At 36.8% G+C, this 27,630-nt stretch overlaps 1 protein-coding gene across 2 annotated transcripts in view; it reads right to left on the bottom strand.

The window, feature by feature from the left end:
- Positions 1-2,678: 2,678 nt before the first annotated feature.
- DENND4C (DENN domain containing 4C) overlaps positions 2,679-27,630 on the bottom strand; it is a 71,224-nt gene continuing 46,272 nt past the window's right edge. For both annotated transcript variants that reach the window (XM_038123920.1, XM_038123919.1), the window contains exons 20-33: positions 27,396-27,542; positions 25,017-25,142; positions 24,038-24,178; positions 21,585-22,732; positions 20,553-20,733; positions 19,444-19,553; positions 16,627-16,802; positions 15,440-15,622; positions 13,732-13,921; positions 12,502-12,747; positions 11,037-11,154; positions 9,239-9,392; positions 8,106-8,170; positions 2,679-7,439 (exon numbers count right to left, since the gene is read on the bottom strand). In XM_038123920.1, coding sequence (XP_037979848.1) covers positions 7,303-7,439; positions 8,106-8,170; positions 9,239-9,392; positions 11,037-11,154; positions 12,502-12,747; positions 13,732-13,921; positions 15,440-15,622; positions 16,627-16,802; positions 19,444-19,553; positions 20,553-20,733; positions 21,585-22,732; positions 24,038-24,178; positions 25,017-25,142; positions 27,396-27,542 — 3,122 coding nt within the window. In that variant the 3' untranslated portion in view covers positions 2,679-7,302. The remainder of the gene's footprint in view (positions 7,440-8,105; positions 8,171-9,238; positions 9,393-11,036; positions 11,155-12,501; positions 12,748-13,731; positions 13,922-15,439; positions 15,623-16,626; positions 16,803-19,443; positions 19,554-20,552; positions 20,734-21,584; positions 22,733-24,037; positions 24,179-25,016; positions 25,143-27,395; positions 27,543-27,630) is intronic.

Here is a 27,630-nt window from a genome sequence, read left to right on the forward strand (position 1 = left end):
TGTAGACTCAAAGAACAATCCTGGCTTGAGGGGACCTGGAAAGATCATTAGTCTGGCCCGTTCAAGTCTGTGAAAGGTGGTTCCTTTGCTCCATGTGCCACTCAACTGATATCAGTTTAGTGACACAGCACACGTGGTGACGGTGCCTTTGGTCCAATCGTCCAGATCGTTCACAGAGATGTTAAAATGTGGAGCCCAGTACTGATCCCTGGGAGGCCCCACTTGGGACAGGCTGCCAGCCTCAGTAAAACACGTTGATCACCTATGAGATGATTGCTGCCCATCTCACAGATCACCCCGATCCAGTCTATACTGGACATTTAGAAAGAGGAGGGGGAGGCTGTGGGAAACAGCATCAAATGCTTTGCCAAGGTCGAGCTGAACAAAACTGCTCTCTCTCGACATGCTATTTTTCTGTAGCAACTTACCAATTTAGCCTTGGCATGGTTTGCCTCTGATAAACTCACACTGAGTTTTCCCAGTCACCTACTTTGACCATGGCTTTAGGTCATGGATGACTCAAATGGCTAATAAAGGAAGGCATGTTTTCTTTGCCTCTGTGCAGCAGAAACTGCAATAAAACCATAGGGCCAGCAGCTGCAATAGTCCCTTAACAGCTTAACAGCAGTTCAAAACTAAACACATTGTGATATTAAAACATTGTGATACTAAACACAATGCCAAGTGCTATCTGGCAACTGCAGCTTTTCCTTGCATGTCTCAGTAGTTTCAACAGGATTTCTGCTCTTTAACGGCAGAATTTCTGCAAATCTGAAGCCTGGCTGCAAACGCAAGAGACACCTTAAGCTTCAGGGCAAGTAATAGACCCTGGTCAGAACCTGACCGGTTGCCATTTCATCTCCTTGCAACAAAAGGAAACAGAATACACATAACATTGACATACATAATCACTTTTAACCAGCAAGGTCTGAATTTAGACAGTGTGACACAGAAAACAAATGAGGAAAAAATGCCAAAGGAAAGCATCCTGAAGAAACCTAAACAAAATGTTGGAACATCTCTCTGAACTACTCTTGTAACTAGATTAAGTGAGCCCCTGTTCTTCCCAGCAGTTTCTGTCTGTCACCCAACTCCATGGAACCACTGAGACTCCTCCAGGTAACTCTAGAAAACAGTAATGTGCAAACACCTGCTGGAGCAGGGCAGTAGCTGGTCAAGTCTGAGCATTTTTTAGGGCTGTCTCAGGTTCAGGTTGATGCCCACCAGAAACACAAGGCCTTTCCTGTTCAGCTGCTTTGGCACACGTGATTATTCCTACACAGAGGCAAGACCTTTCAGATTACTTGTGGACCCTATCAGTTTTCCAGCCTGGCAAGTTAGTTGGCTCTTCCTTTTCTTTGTAGACAGTAAAAGTTTGTCTTTACAGAGATGGAAGTAACCATCACTATTAGCAGGGAACTCCCACTCAAGGTGGTTCTGAACACATGAAGCATCAGAGCTTCCTTAAGCAAGTATCTTCTGCTATTTTACCATCACATTTCCTCAAATTTCCCACCAGATTCTGATACAGGAAGTAGGAGTTCCCTCCTCTCTACAACTTCAAACTCAAACCCTGTGTTCATGCTTCTTTGGAGATTCTTCAAATGGAAGCATCTATTCCTGCACAGCATTCTTCCTCTTTTCTGCCTCCTCCCTCAACAGGCCACATGAAGGGTAGGGAATGCTAAGACAGGGTAACATTTTTAGCAAGCAGCATTATTGAAAAGTCAGCAGTGACAAAAGCAGTCAGAGGAAAACAAGGAAAATCAGTGTGATGCTTGCCAGATACACAAGTCCAAAAGACTAACTGATCCTCAGCTCTCTAAAAATAGGTCTGGAAATATGGGTTTATTGTGAATCTGCTACACAAGATATCAATCTGTGCTATGCACATAAGTCTCATCAGCCAAGAAAGGTTTTTAGGGTCTTGTATTCTTATTGTCACTGTCAGATTAATGAACCAACTGCCATACATGAGGGGGTTTGAAAGACACTCAGTTGTGAAGGTGAAGGCCTGAGGCACTGGCAATTTCTACTGCTTAAATTTAATCTCAGCCTCACTCCTATCCCTGCCCCATAAAAAAACAAAACAAACTCAGAAAACAAAGCCCTGGAAGCTACATGTAACCTGCAACTATGTTATGAGTCAAGAGTCCAGTTGTTCCCCTTGCCAATGTTTTGACAAGCTAGGATGCATCAGGTGAACGCATCACTCTGTGATCCCGTTATGAAGTCACTGAGAAACCAGAACTCCTGGGAAGTGTTCTCCCAGGTAAAACCACAAATATGCTGCAAAGAGCTATCCTACCAGCTATCCTCAGGAAGCCAGAGGCCATGCTTGTTCTACAAATAAGAGCTTTACAGATTCTGTTATTCACAGCCTGTTATTCACCTGTTCATACCTCTACTGATGCCCAGTGCTTGCTGAAGGTGCCACAGAGCCATCCATGCTTTCTAGAAGCCACATCTCCACAGGTGAGTCCCATTTTTGTTTCCCTCTCCCCCGGCCTCTGGTCTTTCCCATAATTCAGAAGCCACTGAGGAACTGTGAAATAATTACCCAAAAAGACAGACAAAAGTATTTTGTGAAACTATAAGCTGAATTTACACTTAAGATTGAATTCTGTCAGTCATTTAAATTCCAGTGGTGAAAAAAGCTGAAAAATGGCACATTTTTACACAGAATGCATGTATATTTTATTTTGGGAACAACATTAAAAATTGTTTCTTAGTCTAGAATTTCTATACAGAATTTAGGATATAGAGTGCCCTTTTAAATTTAAATTTTTGTCTAATGTACAAAAATATTACAGAGAAACAATTGTTAATCAAAGCACAGTAAGTGGATGCCATTTTTCAACAGTTCAAAACAGTCTCTAAACCAGTGCAAATTTTATTGCATTAAACTTCCCAGCTCACTTAATAGATTCATAATTTATTCACACTACACCATTTCATCCTTGTTACAATATAGTTTATTTTAAGCTCCTAACAGGAGTTTAATGTGCTTCTAAACAACAGCAAACAATCCCTTTTATTTGCACCATTGGTTGATGCAGACTGAAAGAACAAATACAAACGCCATCCGATCCTCTCATGTATGCATCACAATATACAGCACAGGAGACTACAGAACTAGAATCCAATTCAACCATTCAGTTTCAATTCTTACAAGTCAAAAGGGTGTTTGTTTTTAAAAAGATACATAGTGAAAAGTGGATATACAGAACACATTTTAAGATTTTTATTAGTTGAAAGAAGAAAAGAACCCCTTTGTTGAAAATATACAATTATGTGAATAAGATTACCTGTTTACTGTAAATAAAATAGGAGTTATCTGCATTGAAATAATTGTTGAATTAAGAGTTTTAAAAAGAAAAAAACTACTGAGTGGATTATTCAGTTCCTTAAATTTTAACAAATTGTTTTAAAAATGTAATTTCTATTATCTAATTTAATATACCTTTTGAAAATATCCCCTATGTTGCAGTTATTCAAGGAAAGCAGTAAACTCAATGAAAGGTATATTCTTTTAGCTGCAGCAATACAAAAAGCCATTAATTCACAGTCAAAATAGGATATTACTCATTCACAAGTGCAATGTAGCTTGAGCTTAACCAATGTGAAATTCCACCAGGAACAAGACTAAGTTACTTGCAAAATTGATTTAGTTTGAAACACATATAGTAAATAAAATGTTTTCCACTACAATTGTATTGTCTAAAGTTACATAAAATTTGAAGACAGGATATGATTATAAGTAACATACAGATGCTTCTAGTAACATGTAAAAGCTGGTACCAATTACTGTGCCAACACTGCAGCCACATCAGTCTCCTAGGCCTAAAAGGTTTTCAAAGTTGTCAGGTTTTGGTGATGTGCCGGAATATAATTAATAAAGAAAAGCTTTGTAACTTAAGAATCCTGATTTTAAACATTTAAGACCCAATTTGTTGTTTTAATTCCACAAAAAACCCAGCTCTTCACATGTAAGCACACAAGCTGTATATGTAACTGATTTATAGCTAGGTGAAAGGTGCAAGATACTATCTTAGCACAACTGGCTGCAGTTCAACATCCTTATGGAAACAATTCAAGGAAGCTTCTCTTTGATAATTGTTCTTCCAATACAAACTTTCTAAATTCTTGGGTGTACCTGAAATTCATTGTTTGCATCCACTTCTGTTATCAGGTTGCTCTACACCCTCATTTTGTGCACACATTGCATGTTTTGAAGTTAATGCTGATCTGCAAATGTTTTCCTCAGGTTGTACGTGGGAATTACAAAATATATAGACAGAAGAATCATCTCCTGAACATTGGCCGTTGAGGTACTCGGAAGAGTATGTGGAGGCAAGAGTTTCCTAAGTGAGCAAAATGCTACTTCTTCTGTTTATATTGACAGAAAAACAGAACCAAAATTTAGCTTATCCTCATCCCGCCTTCACAACACTTTGCTCAGATCAGTAATGTATAATGGACTCAGATAAATTTGGATTCCTAGGAGCTGGGTGTCAAACAATTTAGAAGCATTTGTACGTTACTAAGTCATCCCCATGTAGCCCAAGAAGTTAATCCTGTCAATTAAATTGCAGAAGTGTGCCTTTAGTGCCTAATTTTCAGAAGAACAAAAATATTTGCAATGCACTCACATAAAACTTTTGGAACTTTTCCCTGGTTATTTTTGCCTAGATTTTGTGAAACTTACTTTTCCCCCCCAAAAAAACTGAGATTAAAACAAATTGTTTTCAGAGATCTCCCTTTTCATCTGAGCTATGGATTACATTAAAAAACAAACTGATTAGTTAGCCACTCTAAAACCTAAGCATTAAGAACTCCATATAAAAAGGAGAAGGTCTTCCTTTTTTATTCTATACTAAAGAATCAATTCCAATATTCTGATACTGGAATTCAAGATTCAAGATTTCAAGTAGCTACATGCAAGACTTTTACCACTCTGAAATCCAAGTTCCTACACCAGGAATAGCAGTTAATTTGTAGTGTTCAAAAATGCCAATATGCAAGAGCAAATCAAAGCAAGTCCAACTCTGCAGCTGTCCTTTTCTCCTCTGGCTTTACTTTTGTTGGGTTTTTTTGTTTGTTTAGTGTATATAGCTGGGAAAGGTTTAACAATTAACACTAGATGTGACACAATCTGCTTTGCTGTCTTTACAACACTACTCCCTTTTTAATCTATATTTTCAACAACAGATGAGAAAGTTGTTTGGAAATGATGTGTTCACGGAAACTAGTTCATAATAATATTATTCACTATGTTTTAAAACTATTTGGATGTCATGTATCTAAAGCAGCACTCACTAGACAGATTTCCTTGGGAGAATTTAAGGGTGACTAAAACTTGGTTCCTTGCAAGTTGCATCACATAATCACATGGTTTGTCCATTTAATACTCAAAAATAATGGTCTTTGTGTAGCTGTCTGTTGAAAAATAATGCACAGAGTTACAGAGAAAAATTTTCTGGCTTTGATTTGTAGAAATATTAAGTTGTTTGGAACAATGCTTTAGATTTGAATTTTAGAAGGATGGAACCATGTCAATTATGTAACTGGAGAAGAGAGGAAAAGATGAAGAATCAAGGACTATTCTCTAATTGTGATGTAGGTCAGATAACGGCAAGCAACTGTGCATAAACCTAAAGAATAAGGAATTAAAAAAAAAATAATTTTGTGCTTTCTTGCTTTTAGTTGTTGAGAAAGCACAACAGTTTTATCAGGAGAGAATCTGTCCAGGTAATATCCCCATATTAACTTAGGATCAGCACTTACTTTTAGACAAAATACAAGGCATCAGTCTATGATGTAAATATATTTTGTCATACATAGTGCAACTCCCTTGTTTTCACCTCATGAAAAAAACTTGGTTTTATTGTTTCATGTAAAAAATTGTTCCAGACAGATCTTCATCCCTCATCATTCTGAAGAATGAAAAGTTTTAAAAGTAGTATCAAGTAAATACATTCATAGCAAATGCAATTAGTATTTTAAGCTATGTTCCTTTTATATGCTACAAATATATTTTTTTCTCTATGAATTATTCCACTGTAAAAGCCATACCACTAACTTTCAGCAAAAACCTGGAATAAATCTTATCATATTCTTCAAGTAACAGAAACACACTGTTGACCAGTATCCAGGCTCTCCTTGCCAAGACTACAACTACTGTAGTCAATTAAATATGTGAGGTGAGGAAGTGTCTTATCTACTAGAAGCAATACAAAAGATGGATACATCTTTTCAGATCATACACATAAGCACTTCATTTCTGCTAATATACACCTTGAAGACCACATTTATAAATACATCTTAATTGAAATATTGAATCTGGACTATCAGTGCAAAATAATTAACCCACAGGCTAGTATGAAACCAAGGGAGAGGGTGATAAAGAATTTGAGGAGGACACCTCTTAAACACACATGCAAATAGTATAAAGCATAATTGTTTTTCAGGCAGTATCTCTTGACAATTCTTGTGTGTATTCTAATACCATTTGAGCTTCCTACATAAGTTTTAGAAAGCCATCCATTTCTGAGATGCTTTGTGTAGAAGCTTATCCTTCTTTGGAGAAAGCAGCCAGTACATTTACAGAACCTTATAGTTTATCAGACAGAGAATACAGGAAAGTTGAGTGTAAGTCTCTGTTTTCTCACAGCTGTAGATACACATTTTGAAAAGGTCAGTAAAGGTAATTCAGAATACTGACTGGGACAAGAGTCAGGAGAAGGGTAGCAATTTAATGTATTGTCTGATGAAAATTAATGTACTATCTGATGAGACCAACTGCATTGCAGCTTCCAATCCAAGGTTTCAAATATTTACATTCATACAACAATACCACACACTAATAAATGGACTCCTCTGTAGGTAAAAGTCATTTTATAGAAGCATTGAAGAATCTGAGTACTGGAAAAGTACTTCATTAAAATACACCAATATTGGTGGCCCTTAAGAAAGTTATGGACTAGAGACTGCTGTTTCATCATCAGCTTTTTGAACAACTTGCTATGGTGGAGCAAAATTTTGAGGAAATTAAAGAACACATATAGGGGAAAAGCAGATCAACCACTGAAACAAAATCATAATTTTAAAACATTTTGACAAATTTTACAATGTGCCCATGAGATGAATGAGAAGAATACATGTTGCAGTTCAACAAAACTGATTTGACAAATTGCTTAATTAACACATTTTGAGACTCAAGATTGTATATGTCACTATGCTCTTGGGTTTGTTCAGCTCAGCTTTTGTCTCTCTGAAGTATGGTGTACTTCTTCCTTGTTTTTATATTAAAGGTGCTCCAAACCACTTCCTGCAACACTCAACCCTGCTGCTTGGTGGAACGTCTATTCTCTGCATCTTTTCAAGAACTTCCTTTGGTAGTTTTTTAAGTGCAAGTCTGTATTCACTATCAAAGACTTCTGAAATAGAAAAAGCACAGTCAAAGTTATTTAAGAAACACTGTACAATGCACACTACTATTCCTATAAAATGCTTTTGATGATTTTTATACAGTAACAAAATTATCTTCATTAACTAGATGCTGTTTTTTCTTTTTTTTTCAAAATGTACCTTCTCAGAGGACCTGAAAAACATCCCTGTAAGATGGTGTGGCACCACAACACATCACAGTGGATGCCCATTGCTTCTTTCACACTTCCATTTGCCTGTTCCCAGTGTAGTTCCCCTATCACATTCCATATGGAAATCACTTTGATTGTGTAGTACCAAATAGAAGACGGGATAGAAGAGATCAGTAGAGGGTGGGAAATCAGGTGTTTAGATAACATAGGTCTGATATGTGGGTTGGAGAAAGATGGACAAGACTGGAAACAAGATTTCAGACATGAAGAATTAAAACTTCAAGCTCTTCAAATACTGTTTAAAGTAACTCATTACTGGTTTCAAAATGAGTCAAAATTAATGGTTCAAATCTGAATTATATTTACATGAAAGCAACACCTAAAGACTGACAGTGCAGTAATTTTCAGTAAAACACAACTGAATCTTAGAAACAGATTTTATACACTAGCTTTCATGTAAAATATCCACAGGAACTATGCATTTCACAGTATTTTTTTACTTACCAATGTCAATGTTTTCTCTTCCAAGAGACACCAGAGACAGGAAAAGAATTTCCCTGTAAAAACTCCTAGGGGAATATTTTGAAGGGTGAGTTAATGAAAGCATCAACTATCAAAAGTCAACTTTTCAAAGTCAATATTGAATACTTCCATTATGTAGTTTCTACAACTGTTCTGTTAACCTTGCCTGTGAAAAAAGTGACCAATCTACATGACTACTAGCTTAAGGTTTTTTTCAATGCCTGAATACTTTTACTTGATGCAGAAAGCCACATTACTTCCAAATCCTAGCAGTTACATTTTCTATGAAAAATTCCTCTGCCATAGAAATGCCTAATAAAGAAGAAATATTAAATTAACCACAATTTTTAAATTTATTATTAATTCATTCCTGCCTGACCATGAAGATCACCCATACTTCTGGTTTTTGTTTCAGAATGTCATGGTCCATCTCAGAAATAGGTATCATTAAATAATCAGATATTATTTCTTCCCCTTGTGGAAGTCATAAAGATGCTCCTCTATGCAGAGCAGTTTCCGTTTCTTTTTAGTAACTACAAAACATGGAAACAAAGATGACTTAGCATGACAAACTTCAAACACATCTTGTATCTGCTGTAATTTACTTCAGAGTCTGTGCTTTTGTACAAAGCCTTCCTTGAACTGCAGTGCAGGTTACAAAATACAAGAATTATTTACACATCTCCCTCTATTTGTCACTCACACTGCATCCACTTTTCACAGCCAGTACTCCAGATTGCTAGAATTTCATAAGATATAACCAGGGAGAGTATTCCACACACAGCAACAGGACACTTGTATTTATCAATTCGCTAGATATGGAGCAACATCAAAATCTGCGTAATTAATATCTGAATTTTTCTTACTCATTGTAAAATGTTCATTTTTATTAAAGAATCACATTCATCCATTTGATCTGGATGAACTATGCATCTGAATATAGAGTGCATCTGTTCGTAAACACAGGTGTAAAAAAATACACATGGTTTTTGGTGGACACAAATGAAACGGAATCATCCCCAGAGGTCTTTATGAAGTTATCACTATGAAACCTACACAGTCTGATCTTATTTAATGTTTAGTGGGGAGAAACTAAGAAGAGATTATGCCTTTACCTCTGTCGTTTCACATCTGGCTTAACTTTCTGTAGGAGGAGGTCAATCGGCTTCATAACATCATTGTGTTGAATACTTAATTTGATGTTCTCTAACAATGTGTTTATTGCCTGCTGATTTTCTGCCAGTGTGGAGGGTTTCTTTTCAGAAGAATCTGGGGAGTGGAAACGTACAAACTATTACAGCAGTAAAGATTTTTTTTCACTTCAATAAGCAGAAGTATTTCCAAAAGTGAGATAAACATAGAGAACCTCTACTCAGTCCAGAGAAATTTGTTATAATGGAAGGACCTTGTCTGCTTAAAGTCTTCACTCAAAAGTAACTTTAACCAGAAGTTACAGGATGCATCAAGTATCCATGTGCAAGAGGTTCAACATGACAGAGAAATACATGAGACTGAAAAGTAGCCATCATCAGATGTTGCCTGTGATGGTTGGTTAGCTCAATTTTATTTCTGTACTTAAATATTAGGTTCACTGCAAAAAGATTATTGTTACACAAGGGAAAAGAAATAAAATAGAAGTGTCACTTTTCTTAGCAAAGAAACTTTTCTTATCAAAGCCCTTCTTAAAAGCCACCTACAATTAAATGATAACTTTGGGATATATATTGAAATAGGTAATGCACAGTCAAATCAAACAGGAAAGAAAATGACCAAGACATTTACCATCATGATTTGTGACTTAAAATGCCATGCTCAGAATAACACTGAACTATTATTTTCTGGAAGACAGTGACTCATGAGGGAATAGTAAGTCCATGTACTGGCAAAAAAGTAAGTTTACAGATTAGACAGTGAGTATGTAAATGGTATGTAAATTAATTGCAGATCAACCCTAGTAATCTTCACCACATTGACATAATGTTTTCATCAAACTGACATACATGTTTTACAAATATAATTTTGTGTTTTCAGAATATTTTCTGACACTGCTATATGGCCTGTCTATTTTTCTCCCACATCTAAAATAGGCCCTTTGCTCCTTTGTTTATATTATATATATATATATATATATTTATGCATCTTCATTCATGGCTAGATGATTTGGGGATGTTTTTCATCTACTGCGGTTACATCAATATGCTTTGTAGAATCTGAGGGAAATAACATATTGTTCTGTGCTCTTGACTGTAATTTCCTGATCAGTCTCTTTATTTTAAGGACATTTTTCAATATATGCCTTTTAGTTCCTTAGAACCAAAATTAGCACATGACATAGTTTTTAGCATAGTTTTAAAAAGTTAAAACCTGGGATTAGAAGTTTTTCTGATGATCACAAGTAAGGAAGTCCTTAAGTTCTTATAACCAGTCTGCCTGTTTTTATGCCAGACAAGGCTTCCTTCGATCTTACTTTTTGACAGTCAGGAAGGGTTCCAAATGTACCTATTAAAGGGACTGATGATGTTTCATTCATTTAGAGAAGTTTAAGATATTTTTTTGTAACACAGCCTTCTTGTACATGCCTACATAGCTACTACCAGATAACGCAGTGAAACTGAAGTGAGACTTAATGCATTCAAACCAAATGCGGGTTATTTAGCATCATGTCTAGAGCAATCAGCAATTCCTCTCATCTTGTAAATGTATGGCATGTGATGAGCAGATCAAACTTATTTCCACAACTAATTTGATACCCAGACAATGTGAAGTACCTAAGGGATTGCAGATGCTTCAGATACTAAAAAAATACTGCAAATTGATGGGCTGTGTACACTTCAGCCACTGAACACAAGAAACAAATGGTTTCTTTCCATAGTCTCTTCTCCCTCTGTTTTCTGTAGCATTTTTTTTACTTACTGAGATTTCTCCAGGATATATATAGCGGCTCCCCTGGCTCTTGGTGGAGGTTGATATTGTCCCATAGAAGATGGATGTACACTAGCTTGCTATCTTGAGCAAGTGATGTCAAAGGAAGCTAAAAACACATGAGGAAAGGGAATATGTTTTAAAAACACCAGTACAGTGTTACATTATTTAAAACTCCTGCTATTTTTTTTTTATTTTACTATTTTTGCAAACAAAGAAGGTTAACTTTATTTAACCTGAATCTAACAAACAGGAGCAGATGTTACCCTCTACAGTAAACTGCACTTAACCAGAGCAGTCACAAGTACTGCAGCATTTAATTATCTTTCATAGTTTATCCTAATGTATGAAGAGCTTTTAGTTTTCTACAGGCATCTGAAGAAAATATTTTTGAGTATGTATCTGGAAATATCTTTTGTGCACCAGACACTGTACTTGATCTGTACTACTAATCATACCATACTGCAATATTTTCTGACCTGATGAACAATTTGGTATGCATGTCTACGTACTGGCCTTCCCAAAAGGCAGAAAGAATCTTCATATGTATCAAATATGAACTATTTATTTCCATTAAAAATATATGGTGGCCAAACAACACTTACATAATTATTTTATAAAATTAAGTGCCTCTGGAATCACTAATGCAATAAGAATTACCAGGCAAGAAAAACTTATCACTTAGTGTGTCTATTTAAATAACAATTACATGATATTATGCCCCATCTTGCTGTTTTTCCTGTTAATGCATTGTAGTTTTCCAGGATGCTTTAGATTTCATTAGTATTGTCTTAAACTTCATTTCTTGGAAAATTTTTCTCAGTTCTATGTGGGTGTTTTTTGAAAATTGAGGGAAAGAATTTGAAGTTGAAGTGTGTACAAGTATATAGGAAAATAGTACTTTTTTGGCATGCATCACATACAAATACGTATTTAATTTCAATTTGTACCTACACATAAAAATGATATAGGTTTCAATCTACTCCTTTAAATTAGAAAGGCAAAATACTCAAAAGACAGATCTGTTCTACGTTCTTTTGTTCTAGTCATGTAGTAATGAAACTCGGAGATTGAACAGCAAAACCCATTCTTGGAAGAGAACAAAAAATATTGTCCAGTAACTTGAAAGATTATAAACTCAAGTGTGTAACTCACTCTGTGTATTGCAATATATTACAGTTTTTAAGCTCTTCGGAGACACATCTTGTTTCCTATTCTTCAATGAATCTTACTCTCTGGCTTTGCAGTAGAGCCCATCTTGACTAGAATTTGAAGATTGTTTTCACACATCTCCCTTCAAGAATACTTCTGGGAAACAAACCTATCTACTTCCATGATGAAAACCCAAGAACTTTTATTCAGGTGTTCAGGAGTTATTTACGCAGTTGTTCTGAACCAAGCCCCCCAGCTTTACTCACTGCAATACCTGCCCATCTAAAGCGAGGATGCCATTTACCTGCACTCCCTCATTGCAGTGCTCAGATGTCAGAATGAGTCCAGGTAAGTTGCTGGGCAGATCCAACCGTTGGAAATACCAGACTAGATTCCAGAAGATGATGGGGTGTTGATTGATGAATTTGGATGTATGAATTACTTGCTCTCCCTCATTCTCCAGGAGTGATTCAAGCTCCTTACGCAGTACCAAAGGGCTCAGGTAGGGTACAGATACAGGGGCAGGGTTCCGTTGTTTTATTAAAGGATCCTAAAAACAGAACATGCACAAAAAAATGATTGTTTTGGTTTTTTGGTTTCATTTGTTTTGGGGTGGTTTTTTGTTTGTTTGTTTGTGGTGGGGTTTTTTGTTTGTTTTTGCTTTTGATTTTGTTTTTTACTAAATCAAAGAGATTTTTCTTCCAGAAATACTTTTCAGGATTACTTGCCCTGGAAACCTCCATTGCAGAGTTTCTTTTGACACTTGGAAGAAGCTCTGGAGCTACTAAACACACAGTAAACTTTAACAGCATCACCAGTTTTGACTGTTGGAGATTTCTTAATTTTAAAGATCAAACACCCATGCTTTTTCTATTATGTGAACAAGAAAAAAAAAATGCTAATTTGTTAGAACTTGTTCCTGATTGTGCAGTTTTAAGCTATCTAAGCTGGTAGCCAGTACCAAGCCTGCAGCAATGGAAAGTGAAGAGAAATATCAGTACTTATATGAGCTGTGGAATTGAATCATAACTTCACATGTTAAGGCAGCCTCTGGAAAATAACAAGTACCAAGAGAGAGGAGAAACACTTTTTTTCCACAAGAAAGGTAGGAGTCTCAATACTGCCTCTCACCTTCTCCCATCCACTCCACAGGTAAGCCTAACAGAATGTACAGTAGGAGTGTAAGTAAATGCACAGAAATGGAACAACCTTTCCATCTTGCAACGTGTTGCACTATTGTGTTTAGTCAGTTGTTGGCATTGCTTTACTATTGAACTTCCAGTTTTAGAAAGACAAAGACTAGCTTCATTATAATAGAGAGAACATTTCAAATCAAGTAGAACTGTTTGTTTGACAAGGTATTGGAAAATCAATTTTAGATTAACTGAAATAATATTTTTTTCAGTTGTAAGAAGTGAAATATGCTTGGCCATTCCCATTCCGCAAATGGACAGGAATGCTACTAGCAGAATATTATTAAATTAATTGTCTTCAATATTTTTCTCTAAACTGAATATGCAGCTTCTAGACTTACCACAGCTTCCTGCAAACTATTTGGAAGACTAACTGTTGAAATGCCATGAGACGGTCTCTGGGAGAGATCAATGTTTTGCAGTGGACCTCCCACACTGTGGCTTCGAGTCAAGGACACTCCCCTTTTTGGTGGATTATTGGCATGTGTCTTCATGGTGGTGGGATCTGTAGTCTGTTCTTCTGCCAAATCACTACGTGAATTTTAGAAGAAAATATGCTAATATTTCAGCATTTCTATGGCAACAGGAAGGAAGCAGAGGAAGGCTGCCAAGATCCCAAACCAATTTTCTCCATTAATATGAAATTGTATTTTCCCAGTTAGATCCCTTGTTTAGGGAACACAGAACAAAATGCGCCTCAGACCAGTATAAACATCCCTTCAGAAAAGCGGCTAGGTATAACTTAAGATATGTATCTTAAAGCACTGCAGCTCTGTACAGAAACCACTGCTCTTGTACAGCTTTACCCTGCTTTAAGAAAAAGCAATCCACAGTTCTGCCAATCTATGATTATCTTGTTTGGACTACGCTTACCTTTACTTCCTGTTCCCTTTATATCCTAGGTGTCATAAACAGAAAAACAGTATAGCAGAAAGTAATTTAAAAATTACATGCCAAAGTAATAATAAAAAAATTGTGTCAAACGCATTGAGCAAGCTAATTTAAGTAAAGTCAGGCTTGTCAGATTTAATGCAGGCAATCAAGACACTTGCAGATCTGGGAATATTCGTTCTGTGCTCCTTTTAATTATAATGGCTAAAACTACAGCTTCAACAAGCGTACAGAAGAACAAACAAAGTGATACAAAACGAGTCTGCTTCCAGATAATCTGTAGAAAGCGAAGAGATTATTTAGCAGTGAGTTTTGGTTCTAAATTTTACTTTAGTTAAAAATATATAAAAATATATAGTCACAAAATAAAGATGTTAACACAAGCAGTACCACCTTTAATGTTTAGTGTATGAAGACTAACTACTATTGCATTGATTAAAGTTTTAGTTGTCTGACAGAGGCATTAGCTCATTACTCTGAGGCACTAATAGTCCAGAATTTCAAATTTGATTGTTAAAAAAACTCCAAACAACTACAACAAAATGTAACCATCCCAGCAAAAAGGTCACAATTCATAGCAGAATTATTTTAGTTCTTCCTTCATCCAACATGACATCTTCCCCTTAATGCTTTTTTTCATCAAACTGTTTCAAAAGTGATATTGTTTTTCAGAGTTTCAGTTTTACATAGTTTTTTTTTTGTCATAGAACAAGCTCAGCACAAGTCTCGAGTGCTCCCAGAACTTTCTCTCAAGCAAAGTGTTCCAGCAAATGGACTTATTTTTTCCCATAGTGCGGTGTCCTTGTTGTTAAATCATACATACAAGAAAAGGAGAAGCAATGCTTGAATTTCTGTGTGAGTTTAAATGATGACTGGGTTTTAACCACACTGAGCAGAGGTATTACCTATTGATCAATAGCAGATGGACATGAAAATTCATTTCTATAGCTGTATCTCTAGAACCTACACACTTGGTGGAATAAGTTTACTTCAAACTGATAAAGCACGCCTAAAATATGCAGAAAGTGAGAAAGGAAAGAGATGATCCTCAAGTTACAACTGTACTGCACCACATTTGGTATAAAAGCCAACCTTACCCTTGTAAGTGTGGAAGTACTGATGAATTTCTGACAGAACTAACAATCCTGTTTTACCCACCTCTGCTCAGCTACAGAGCTAGTTTCTTCAGCTATGATGTGGCTGGACTGCAGATGATCTGAAAAACTGATCAAGTCAGCAACAGCTGGACTGGTCAACAGTTTCTGCTCCAGAGGATCTGTGGTTAATGGAAGGGTGCCACTCTGTAAACTATCTCCTGAGGTACTTTGCTTCAGGAAAAAGCTGAAGTTACAACATGAATGGGAGGGAGAAAAATACCAAGGTAAAGATATAAGCATAAAATCATAAAGTTATTATTTTCTACATTTACTTTTCAGAAGTTGCAAAAGAAGGAAACACAACATTAAAAAGCTTGACAGCAGGCCACAAATTTCATCCTGTTCTCACCCCTGCAACTTATACAGGCAGAGTAAATTAACACAGAGAGATCTGATCTGCAAAAGAAGACATCCTACACTGGACATAAATCATTACAAGTGAACTTAGTTTGTCATGGCTTCAACAGTGTATTAACAGGTGACACATGACTGAAAATGGTTGTTATTGTAATGTGACATTACAGACTACATGATCATACACCATTATAAGCACATGACAACAGAAATGTGTCTTGCTTTGCTAAGTCTCTGAAGTACATACTGTACAGTTAATAGAGATGTTGAGTTTCTGCATTAGAGAACTAGTGGAACCTCTGTTTCACAGCAATAACCACTTTAGTGAGAACTGGAACTTAAAATTAAGTTCCACTTTTCACAGTGCAACAAAGAGGTTACAGCAAGCAGAGAAGCTTAAACTGCAGAAACAATAAGGTGAAACATTGGGAACTAAATGCTGCTAACAAATTTGATCTGGGAAAAATTCTTTGCTGACAGATTTAAAAACCTCTTCCTATGCTTTTATAAAGTTTAAAGTCCATAGGCTTTGTTTTAACATCAAAACCAAATGAAAACCGAGTTACACTTTCCATACAGTTACGGGTAAAAAGAAAATATGAATTGAAAAAGTGATATAAAGGCAACCAGTTCTTTGGGTTTTGGCTGTTTTATAATGCAACTCAATAGTTTACCCAACTTATAATTTCCTTCAGTGCAATCACAACTATCAAATAGGCAGTAACATTCTTGCTAACATCCAGATGGGGAAAGATATCGAAGATCATCTTGTGAAAAAATATAACCATGCACAGGTACAAAGGCAGAAATGGAGTATCTATAAAATGCACTGACCTTGCAGAGCCACGAAGGTCTTTAAATTCAATATTAAGTAAAGGTAGGAAGGTACTTTTACAGAAAGGGCAGGTAGTGTTCAGGTTTGAGTCATCTGCTGTCCACCCAGCCATGATTTCTTCATCATAAACCAAAGCATCACAAGCTCTACATTGAGAGCAGCTTGACATCAAGACCTATAACAGCAAAGAATTAATATTATCGGGGCTCTTTTACAATTGTTTTTTATACGCTTAGTATCCATAGAAGTTTAACAGGTACCAGAAGGCCAGTGGGGAGAAATGAGTTCACCACTTCTTTCTCACCATACTTAGAATTATCTCATCCACATTACCTTTTATCTATGAAATGAAGATATAAGTAATTTATTTCTGACATGGAAAAAGCATTACCCTAAAAGGCTACTAATTTAGCATTTGCAATTGCTTCAGCATATACAAATTGTTTTGAATTGTATAAATAAATGCATGTGTACTTATCCAAAAGAGCAAATAAATCCCACAAAACCAATCAAACACAGAAAAAACCTTTTCTAATAGTGTGGTGTGTCGACCCTGGCTGGATGCCAGGTGCTCCCCAAAGCCACTCTAACAATCTTCCTGTTCAAGTGAACAGGGGAAGAAAAATATGACAAAAGGCTTGTGAGTCACAATAGGGACAAGGAGATCACTCAGCAATTACTATCACAGGCAAAACAACTCAACTAGGGGAAATTAATTAAATTTTCTACCAATTAAAAGTTCAAGTAGGTAATGAGAAATTACCTCAAATTTTAAAACATGTTCCCCCTACCCCTCCCTTCTTCCCAGGTTTCACTTAAATTTTTGATTTCTCCACCTTATTTCCTGAAATGGCACATGGAAATGGTGAGATTGTGGTCAATTCATCCCATTTTTTTCAGACACTCTTTCCTCCTCACACTGTTCCCCTGCTCCAGTGTGGGGTCCCTCCCAGAGGACATAGTCCTAACACAAACTTCTCCCTTCCTATGGGCTTCAGTTCTTTACTAGTTGCTCCAGCATGGATCTCCTGCAGGGTCACAAGTCCTGCCAGCAAACATGCTGCAGCCCAGGCTCCTCTCCCCATGAAGTCAAGGTCCTGCCAGGAGCACTGGCTCCTGTCTATAGGGCTAGCTTCCTTTGGGCACCCACTTGCTCTAGCATGGCACAGATGGCTGCAGGGGCACAGCTGTCTCGCTGTGGTCTGCACCACAGGCTGCAGGAGAATCTCTGCTCTGGTGCCTGGAGCACCTCCTGCCCCTCCTTCTGCACTGACCTGGGTATCTGCAGAGGGATTTTCTGTCATGTGTTTTCACTCCTCTCCTGCAGCTGCTGTTGCACAGCATTCTTTTCCCCTTCTCAAACACACTCTCCCAGCATTGCTGCCAATGTCACTAATGGGCTTGGCCTTGGCCAGTGGGGAGTCCAAACTGGAGCTGGCTGGCATTGGCTCTGTCGGACCTGGGGGCAAGTTCTGGCAGCTCTTCTGCTACCCAATCCTTGCCATGCAAACCCGTACAAGTGGAAAATCAGAATGTTGTGTCTTTACCTAATAGAAGTCTCACCACTAAGCTGGATAGAGAACTGGAGAAAAATGGTAAAATTAATTCTGTACTAACTTTACAATGGACTATATACTTTGCTCTATCTTCTTACTTCATTGTTTCAGTCAGATGGGTGAAAAACCCCCCAAAACCAGCATCAGACACAGCTTCTAATAAATTTTAGAGCTAATAGATGTTCATTATAATGAAAATTTTTACTATGCTATACCCTTTCTATAATGCAGTGCAGAAGCTCGACAAGCCTAGATGTTCAGAAAACCAAACATAAATGAAAATGCTACAGGATCTAGCAAAATAACACTGCACGTTGAAAGAAAAGCAACCAAGGCAGATACAGTGACCATTGCCTATGTATCTGAAAGCGTCTACAGATAGTAACTGAAACAGAGAACCATACTAAAACATTATTTAATTTGTTTTGGCTGAGATAGAGTTAATTTTCTTGTTAGAATTCTTTGAAATCCTGTGTTTCAGTCTGGTAACCAGCTCCATGTTAATTGATAACACTCCAATATTTTAGTTATTGCTGCACAGGGCTTTATACATCATCATAGACTTTTTCATCACGTGCACAACTCCACCAGCAGGCTGTGACAGGATACAGCCAGGACAGCTGGCCTCAGCTGACCAAATGACACTGTATAGCATCAAGTTCAGAGACAAAACTCTGTGTGTTTTTCCAAGGTAGCTCTTCCTTGAGGTGCCAGGGATCTGACTGATCTCTGCATTACTATTTTCTTTTGACTGTGTCTCCCTCTTTTTTATTTTTTCCCCCCAGAATTCATGTGTTAAATTGTCTTCATCTCAACTCTCAAGGTTTTTTCTTTTGCCCTTTCAATGCTGTCCCCCATTTAAAGGGGATTAAGCAAATACCTGTGTGAGGGCCTTGGTGCTAGCTGCAGTCAACTCATCACAATTATTTAGTAACAACAAAATTTTCACAAGGAAAATAAAATCTAAAACCCCACAAAAGTTTCTATTTCATCTCTAACTTCTCTTTCACTTCAAGTTTTGACCCTTCCCTCAACAACTTGTTCTCTATATATGTGATGGATGCATAAAAGTATTTAAGACATTCTTCTTTTTTAAAGCTGCTGTTGCACTCCAAGCTACAAGTATTAAGCATCTCTGCAGTAGAAACAAGGAAAAAAAATGTTTTGAATAAACCAACCACAATGCAACTAAACAGGTAATTAATGCATACAGTACTATTGACTAACTATAGCTTTCATCTATGAGTTTATTCATCTTACCTCCATTGCATAGTTCTGGAAAATGCTGGATAAACTAGTATTCTGTGAAGAGCTGTACTCTGATTTCTCAGAATCTAGAACTTTCATACTTTTTGGGAATGAAACTTCACCTGTACAAAAAGAGTAACTTGAGTTTTGTATTCAGTCAAAGAATAATTAATCCATTCCCAAAGAAAATAACTTCTATTCAACCAAGGCAAGAAAATTGTACCAAAACATCTCCAAAGATAGAGTATCTCACTGACATTACAATTACAATATAGATAACCATTGTCTCTCTCTCTCTCTCTGTTAAAGCAGACAAGTTGTACCATATTTGCATCACTGAAGTATTGTACTACAAAGAGACCTAAACCAACCCCACAGCAGGTTAGAAACACATTTTTTTTCTCAAAATAAGAATCAAATCTAACTGAATTAAATCTGAACTGAAAATTACTAGATTTATTTATTCCAGTTTTACATCTGGCAGGGAGGAGGGAAGGAAGGTTTGCAACAGGCTCACAGTTGTCAACTATTTACCTACATAAGTTCAAATCAAGTATGTATCCAACATTTCCTATCCCACGGTAAAGATGGATAACTTTTAGTGTGTATTGCTTTAGGTTTTTTGTGCACATGGAACTATGTGGTTGTTCTGTTGATTTGGTTTTGCTTGGTTTGCTTCTTTCCTCCCTCAAATTATCTGCCTCTGTTAGTTATGCAACTATTTGCAGTTGCCAAACTGCTCAGCTTTTCTGTATTAATATTTCACTATTAATACTTTCAAGGGTCTTATGTATGAGCTTACATGAATGAGCAGGTATTTCTAACTATAACAAGTTAGCAGTCTTCCTATCACATACATAGGAAGTATTTTTATGGTTAAACTCCTGCATATTGTATCAGCTTTTTATACATTCAACAAGAGAGAAGCATTAGCTACTTGCTACTGCCAGAGAAGAGTATAGAATGGAAGTAAAAATTTGCTTGTAATACTCTTAAGGGCTTGAAATAGTTTCACATTATCATAGTTTCCATTGTTTCAAGTGATTTCACACACAACAGTTTTCCCTGTTTGTTGTATTATAATCAAGTTATCAGGGGAAAATAAAACCAATTCATCTCACCTGCACTGTAATGCTGTCTTCCTACATCTCCACCACTGCTGCTACTACCAAGACTAGTAGTGCTTTGTGCAAGCTCATTTGTAAGTAGGCCTGGGACTCCAGTTCTTGATGACAGGTTATCTCCTAAAATACTATCTTCAAAGCCCACAGGAAAGTTATAGTCTGTTTGATGGCTTTCTTCCTTTAATGCAAGAAGAAAAAGTAGCAATTTTGAGTATCTCCACATCCATTATTTGACTTCCATTTTTATCCTAAAGAATAAATAATTAAACTAGCAGATTAAGATAAACCCTGTTGTAAAACAAAATTATCAGATATCAGATAAATCTATGCAGCCTCAAAAAGCGCAGATACTAGACAAAGCATGAGGATATTTAAAAACTGAATGACAAAACAACAGTGATATAAATTTATTCATTACAGAAGAAACAGGAAAAATGATGCAGACACATAATTTGAAGGCACACAAGACATCACAATAAAAGAGGAAGTTACAATATTCACCCCTCTATATCCTCTTTCATTCTTGTCACTAGTATGTGAAATGTTTTACTCAGAAAAACACTCTTAGTAACAGAAGAACCATAACATTTAGTTTCCAAATTTCTAATAAGTAAGTTTAGCAGATCTCAGGCTGTACCTTATTACTTTCAACTTTGACCCTCAACATCCTGATTTCCTGGGTTTGTAATTTATTTTCACAACCTAGTTTTCTAAAGTAAGACAGGGCAGTATGGCATCATTTAAGGTGACATAAATTTGTACTTACCACGGTTTCTTGGTTTGATGTCTTTACATATAAATAAAGAGATTAATAAACAAATGGGAGATTTTTGTTGAGAACAAAAAGCTAAAACTTACTGCATTGAGACCATCTAATTTCCTTTTGTCTGAAAAGTAGGGGTTTTTTAATGGAAGGAAAAACACCATAGATAAAGTGTAATTTTTATTAACTAATAAAAATCAATACTTAATAAAAAACACTACCTCTAACTTTGCGTCCCCAAATATTTCATATTGAAAAACACTTACCTCATCATCTGAGTAACTATATGCTGATGTTACCACTCCCCACATCTTACTGGCAACATTAGCAGCCTGCTTCATGCCTGATTTCAAAACATCCATTTTTGGTCCAGACAGTATATTGTCTAACTTCAGATTGGATAAAGTTGTTACAACAGTTCCCAACGAGCCGTGTGGGGAAGAACGACCCAGTCCGGTCAAAGACGAAGACCGCTCCTTTTGAACTTGTGGGTGAGTTTGTTGCTTTGACCGTACAGTGAATGTTTTGGATCTGGAGACAGAGGGGCTTCTTCGATTTTCATAACACTTGGAGGATGGCAGGATGGGATCCAAAGGCAGGCTTGACCTTCTTTCTTGCGAGTGACCAAGTGTACCAGAAGCTTCTGCTTCCTTACCTGGCTTGTGCAGTTCCATGCTGGGAAACTTGCTACCCAATGGGTTCTTCAAATTCATATAGCTCTCTATTTCATCTGCCAAATTACGTGCTGCAACTGGTGACATCAACTTTTCCCCAGGTTCTGGATAATCCGGTTGTGTGCTGTCAGTAGCTAGCAAAGACAGAGGGTCCAAGCCTACTTCAACATCTTCCCTTTCAATAGGCTTAACCACTCCATAAAAGCTATTTCTTTTAGCAGTTGCATCTTTGGATTCAGGTTTCTGGTTTGCAGACTCAGCTGACTGTTCAAGATTCATGTCTTCCACTGTGGTCATGTTTCCATCTCTTCCATTCTCAAGATCCTCCTGCCCTTCCCCAGGTTCTTCCAGCACTGGTGAAGACCTATGTTCTAGGTCCCAATCACTCTCAGTCACACCACTCCAAGTGCCACTTATGTCAGAAACCTGCTGGTCAGTAATATTTTCAAAGCTGTGGGATTTACTCACATGAGAAGGTGAAATTTTGGCCCCAGATAAAGCTGCTGTTAAGATCTTGGCATCTGCTCCCATCATTATTGCTATTTCTTTAGAATTCAAGTCCAAGCTGCCTTTTTTCAGCAGCATTCCAGCTTTGCTTTCACTGCTGAAACTGCAGCTTCTCTCTGAAAACAGTTTTTGCCTCTTGTGTCTTTTTTCACTTGTTTTCTTAGGAGAAACATTACCAAAGACTGTATCTTCAACTGAATCCTGAGTTATGAACAGTGGACTGGAAACAGTTTCTAAAAGAGAAAATGTATTAATAATATGGTGTCCATAGCCACCAAAAATGTTTATTTCCTGAAACCATGTGAAATCTCCTTAATCCCCTTATATAGAGAAGACTGGGAGTACTACAGTCCCAAGATATCCATTAAGAAGTTGCACTAGCATGAACATGTTATTTCACTGCAAAGACATGCTGCAGATCAAAAGCCACCTACTCTTTGGCATCAAAGCTGTTTATGGCTTCTACCTCCCTTCCCTGTGCCAACACCCAGAGAGTAAGTACTACCTCCATGAACTAAAGGAAACTACAATTTTAAGTAAAAGTTGCTCTGGTTGGTTTTGGTTTTTTTTTCCCCCCAAGAGCTACATTCAAGATTTAAACATCAAACTCCATAGTTCATTCTGGTTCTGAAAAAAACTACAATGTGTGTCTGCCCAATACAGATGTATTATTTAATTTATGACACAGATGTATATTTAGAAAATACTAATTAAGTTTAACATGTGAAAGCCATAAACTAATCTTATAAATGTTCCTGTTTCCTATGGGTAATTTGGAATATTTACTACCTAGAGAGCTGTGTTAGCAAAGTTAAAACCTTCATAAGTGTGGAAATTCTACTACATTAGGACCTCAAGAGAAGACCTATTGTACCATATCCACCTGCTAGAGGATGTTTGACTCTCACATCAATGCTGCTTCTTAGCTAGCCATCAGTTCTCATAATTGCCAAAATGCTCCAAGCAACTTCTTACCTCTGACTCCATTCTGTTTCACCAAGCTACACTGAAGTGGACTACCTTGTCTTAGTAAAGGACAGACACAAAGGCAGGAAAAAAAAACCTGATCCCCAAGATTTGGCTTTTATATATCCATAAATTGTCGTCATCACAAATCTTGAGATAAGTAAATAAATTTTGTACAGCACAAAGACAACACATGCTGCTCCTGCATTACAGATTGGCAATGTAAGCTGCAGGAATAGAGACAGACTTGTCCAAGATCAGCAAGGTTTAGATGACAAAATCAAGACTGGAGACACTATTACGCTTTGTTTCCTAGTGTATTACTGAAACACCCAGTGCAGGGCAGGGAAAAATCTTGATTTCAGTCTACAGAACAGTGATTTTCAACCTTAGAATCTAGAGGTTCCTTCTATGTTACCTGCACAGGATAATGGTGGAAAGCAAACATTGTGCAAGACATCTGCACCTTGAACAGAAGTTTTGTTTCTTTTCATAACAAGAAACAGATTGCAAAACACTACAGCACAACAAGACCAGGACTTTAGGAAGCTCTGTTTCACCCAGTGACTCACCATCACTGCTCTTCCTTCCACTGCTATCAAAAATGCCTGATGGAACTTTCACAATACTGTTACCCCAAGCAGGTGGATCAGCTGGGCTCAGAGTTTCTATATTCAGCTGTTGCTTTTCGTAAGACTTTTCTATAGAAATCTCTGCAATAAAGAGAATGTGAACATTAATAAACAGATAGATAGATAGATATAGATATATAAAGTTAAGATTTAACTTAGTAATTATTAGCACTGGTATGTAAAATATAAACTCCAAATGTCGCCTTATGTAAAAACAAACTAAAGGATCAGTCCTACCAGGTACTGAGCATTTCCTGGAAGCAATACTCAGAAAGGTTACAGCTTGCCAGCATTATGCAGAGTGCTTGGCTATTCATAGGGTTATAGTATTTGCCAATTTCTCCCCTTGGTATTTTTTCAACTAACCAAAGCAGAACAAGAACAGTAGTTCAGATTTTCAGGCAGGGCAATTTGTTTAATGAGAGCTTTAAAAGCCCTATCTCACATAAAGGATCTCATAACCCAGATACTAAACAAATTCAGTAATGAAAACAACAAAATACAGAAAAACTAAGGGCAAAATTTGAACAGAAGACAGGAGATGATCCTAAGGCCATCTACAGCTGGGAAGAGTTTGCAAGAAAAAGTACCACTTTCTATTAGGTTGACAGGTACAGCTAAAAAAACTGTCAAGATTTCAAACAGATAAATAAGGGAAATGGAATGTAAATTACCGTGTACCCCAACATTTGTCATTTTTTTCCATCTATATTAAGCTAATCTAATAAAAGGCTATTTCTACCTACACACATTCCACTGCTATAATTTAGGACACAGAAGTAAAATAACTATATGAAATCTATCGTATTCTGAGCCTTGGAACATTACTAATTCAATACACTGGGTATCTGTGGCATTCTAATGCATGAAAGACATTTATTACCAAAAGCCTTCACCACCATAAACACGCATACTTAACCTCCTATTAAGTCTTCAAGGTTAGAAGAAATATCTTTCTCTACTTGTGTTTCAGTTGCAGGAAGACTATCCTCACCATCTCTCAAGAGTTCATCCTTGGACATGTAACCCTGGTCTGACTGAACACCTGTTGGAAGAATTACAAACACATGCTTCAAGCTTGTTTTCCCTTCCTAAATTTGTTTTCAATAAGAAAATAAAGGATCTGAAATTTATTTGTTTCACATGTTATCTCTCCATAAAAGTTCTTACTAAAATCTCCAAAATGTCTAATCTGTGGAAAGACTTACTCAGTGATGATAACACCAGAGATAATTTGGCTACTATAATCCAAGTATACTTTTCTAACTATACTAAATATGAGGTATTCCTGTAGAAACACTATAGCAACTAACTATTTTTAATGCAGTGTATCTGCTCTCATTCCTACCACATTAGTAGGAAATACTTAACTGGTGGGTAAGCTAAATTCTCAAATGCATTAACAAAAGAAACTTAGACAAGCACAGCCATAATTGAGCAAGCTTCTAACAGTGAATACAGCCCTGGAAAAAACCTGTACTATAAACTGTGCTATATCTTCGCACTGTATGCCAAAGTATAAATTGTAAGAGAAAAAAAAGTAAAACTACAAACATTTTTTAAAAAGTCTGTTCCTCTGCTGTACCAGTTAAACTTGCCATCTGTAACTCATTAAAAAACCAAAAGTTTACAGGAATCAAAGAAGTTTGTCACATGAAAAATACAGAAAGCCTCTTTTCTCTGTTTTTTTTTTTTTATCTGAAGTGCTGCTGCATGTGCAAAAAGACAAAAATACTATATGGACACATTTCACAGCAACATGTTAAACTGGATTGTTCATATACTTCAGAGTACCCATTAGCACTCATTACTGCAACAAAAAAGATCAAAGCAAGTTATTGAGTGTGAAAGGTGTTAGGAAGCTCCACAAAACTTGGGTGACAGATACAAATCATCTACCACATGTATCACTGCTATTTATTTTACCAACAAATAACAACTATGTTAAAAAGAATTAAAAATTTGAGCAGCCATCAATTAATACATTTGGCTACTACATTAAAAACATTTTATACAGAAAACTAAGTTCTGACATTCTTAGGTGCTTATTTTCTCTCTGTCAGAGACATTATCAGAGAAATTATTATCATTATTGATAGAATAATATAGAATTATCATTATTGTCAGAGAAATTATTTTCAATAATGTTAGTATCCCTGCCTTGAGCAGAAATGCCAATATCCCATCAATAAATGGGTGAATTACCTGCAGGAGTAACATTCAAGGGCAGAAATAATGCACACGTGCATCCAAGGCTTCACACCATAAGTCTGCACCCCACACCGTGATAGCCAAGGACAAATGCGGCACCCAAGAGACAGCAAAGAGCAAAAAGCACAGCAACAAAGAGCAGAGAGAAGGGAAGTTCAGTAATCTAGGCAGACATATCAGAGGAAGCACAGGAATCAGACTCAAAGTTGTCTTTACAGAAGGGCCCAAGATATTAAAAACATGAAGAGTGCGCAAGATTCACTTTGTGCATTAAGTTTTGAAGTACACACAGATAGGAAGTTTAGTTGAAACTGCACAGGTAGGATGTGATCAGTACTAGAGCAGATAAGAAGAACCACGCATTTTGTCTTGCCATGCTAAATTATTAACTTCCTGTGCACTATTTTTACTTCAGTTTGTCAGGAAGAGTGCACACTATGTTTAACGTGGAGTTTTTCTCTAGCTTATCACCTGCCTTTCTATTCCCACGGTGTCTTCTAAAAACTGTATGACAAGGTTCTGACAATTTATGTATTTATTACAAAGATTAGCAACTATTAAGACACTTGAACACAGTGTTTAAAAGCATAGTTTACCATAACCTAACATAACATACTAATTCCATGAATGCTAATTAGACCTTTCTGAGATATTATCAAGGAAAAATATTTTCAAGCATTACCTTCTAATCACCTCACCAAATATCACTCCTTTCATGGAAAGATTTTACTGACATGGACTACCACTTCTGTGAATATATGACAGCATGCAAAAAATAAACAGCCTCATATGTCAGTGGCTTCGTACCTTTTCTGAAGGTTAACAGAAAAAGCAGGGCATGTGAGACCACAGCAAAACATTTATTTTCATAGTATTTCTGCTATGGTACGTTCTGAATTAAAGCATGATTTGCAGTAAAGGAGAAATGTTCAACAATAGTGTACTTCTTTTTCTAAACAAGTTAACTCCACACTTCTCTACAGTCTCAAGAAGGGAAAGCAGTAGTTGTGAACGGGAAATCAACAGGAGACTAGAAAATTTAGCCTTTTGGGGAACTGTTAGTAGTAAACCCAGCAGAGTCTAGTACCTGTGCTAGAGTGATTATCAACGGAATCAAGCCTGACTAAGTCACTGACGAAGAGGGTGTGCTCCCCACTGTTAGCATCATTAGAACTATCCACGCTACCATGGCTCACCATGTCCCCATCACTTCCACCCGTGGGACTCCGCAGAGCTAAAGATATGAACAAGAGCTGGTTAGTTAGAGAGGACTTAATTGTTCAGGTTTTTAAATAAATCTAACCTCTTCAGACAACAGCAAA

The sequence above is a fragment of the Motacilla alba genome, chromosome Z (genome assembly GCF_015832195.1).
Source record: "Motacilla alba alba isolate MOTALB_02 chromosome Z, Motacilla_alba_V1.0_pri, whole genome shotgun sequence".
Taxonomy (NCBI): Eukaryota; Metazoa; Chordata; class Aves; order Passeriformes; family Motacillidae; genus Motacilla; species Motacilla alba.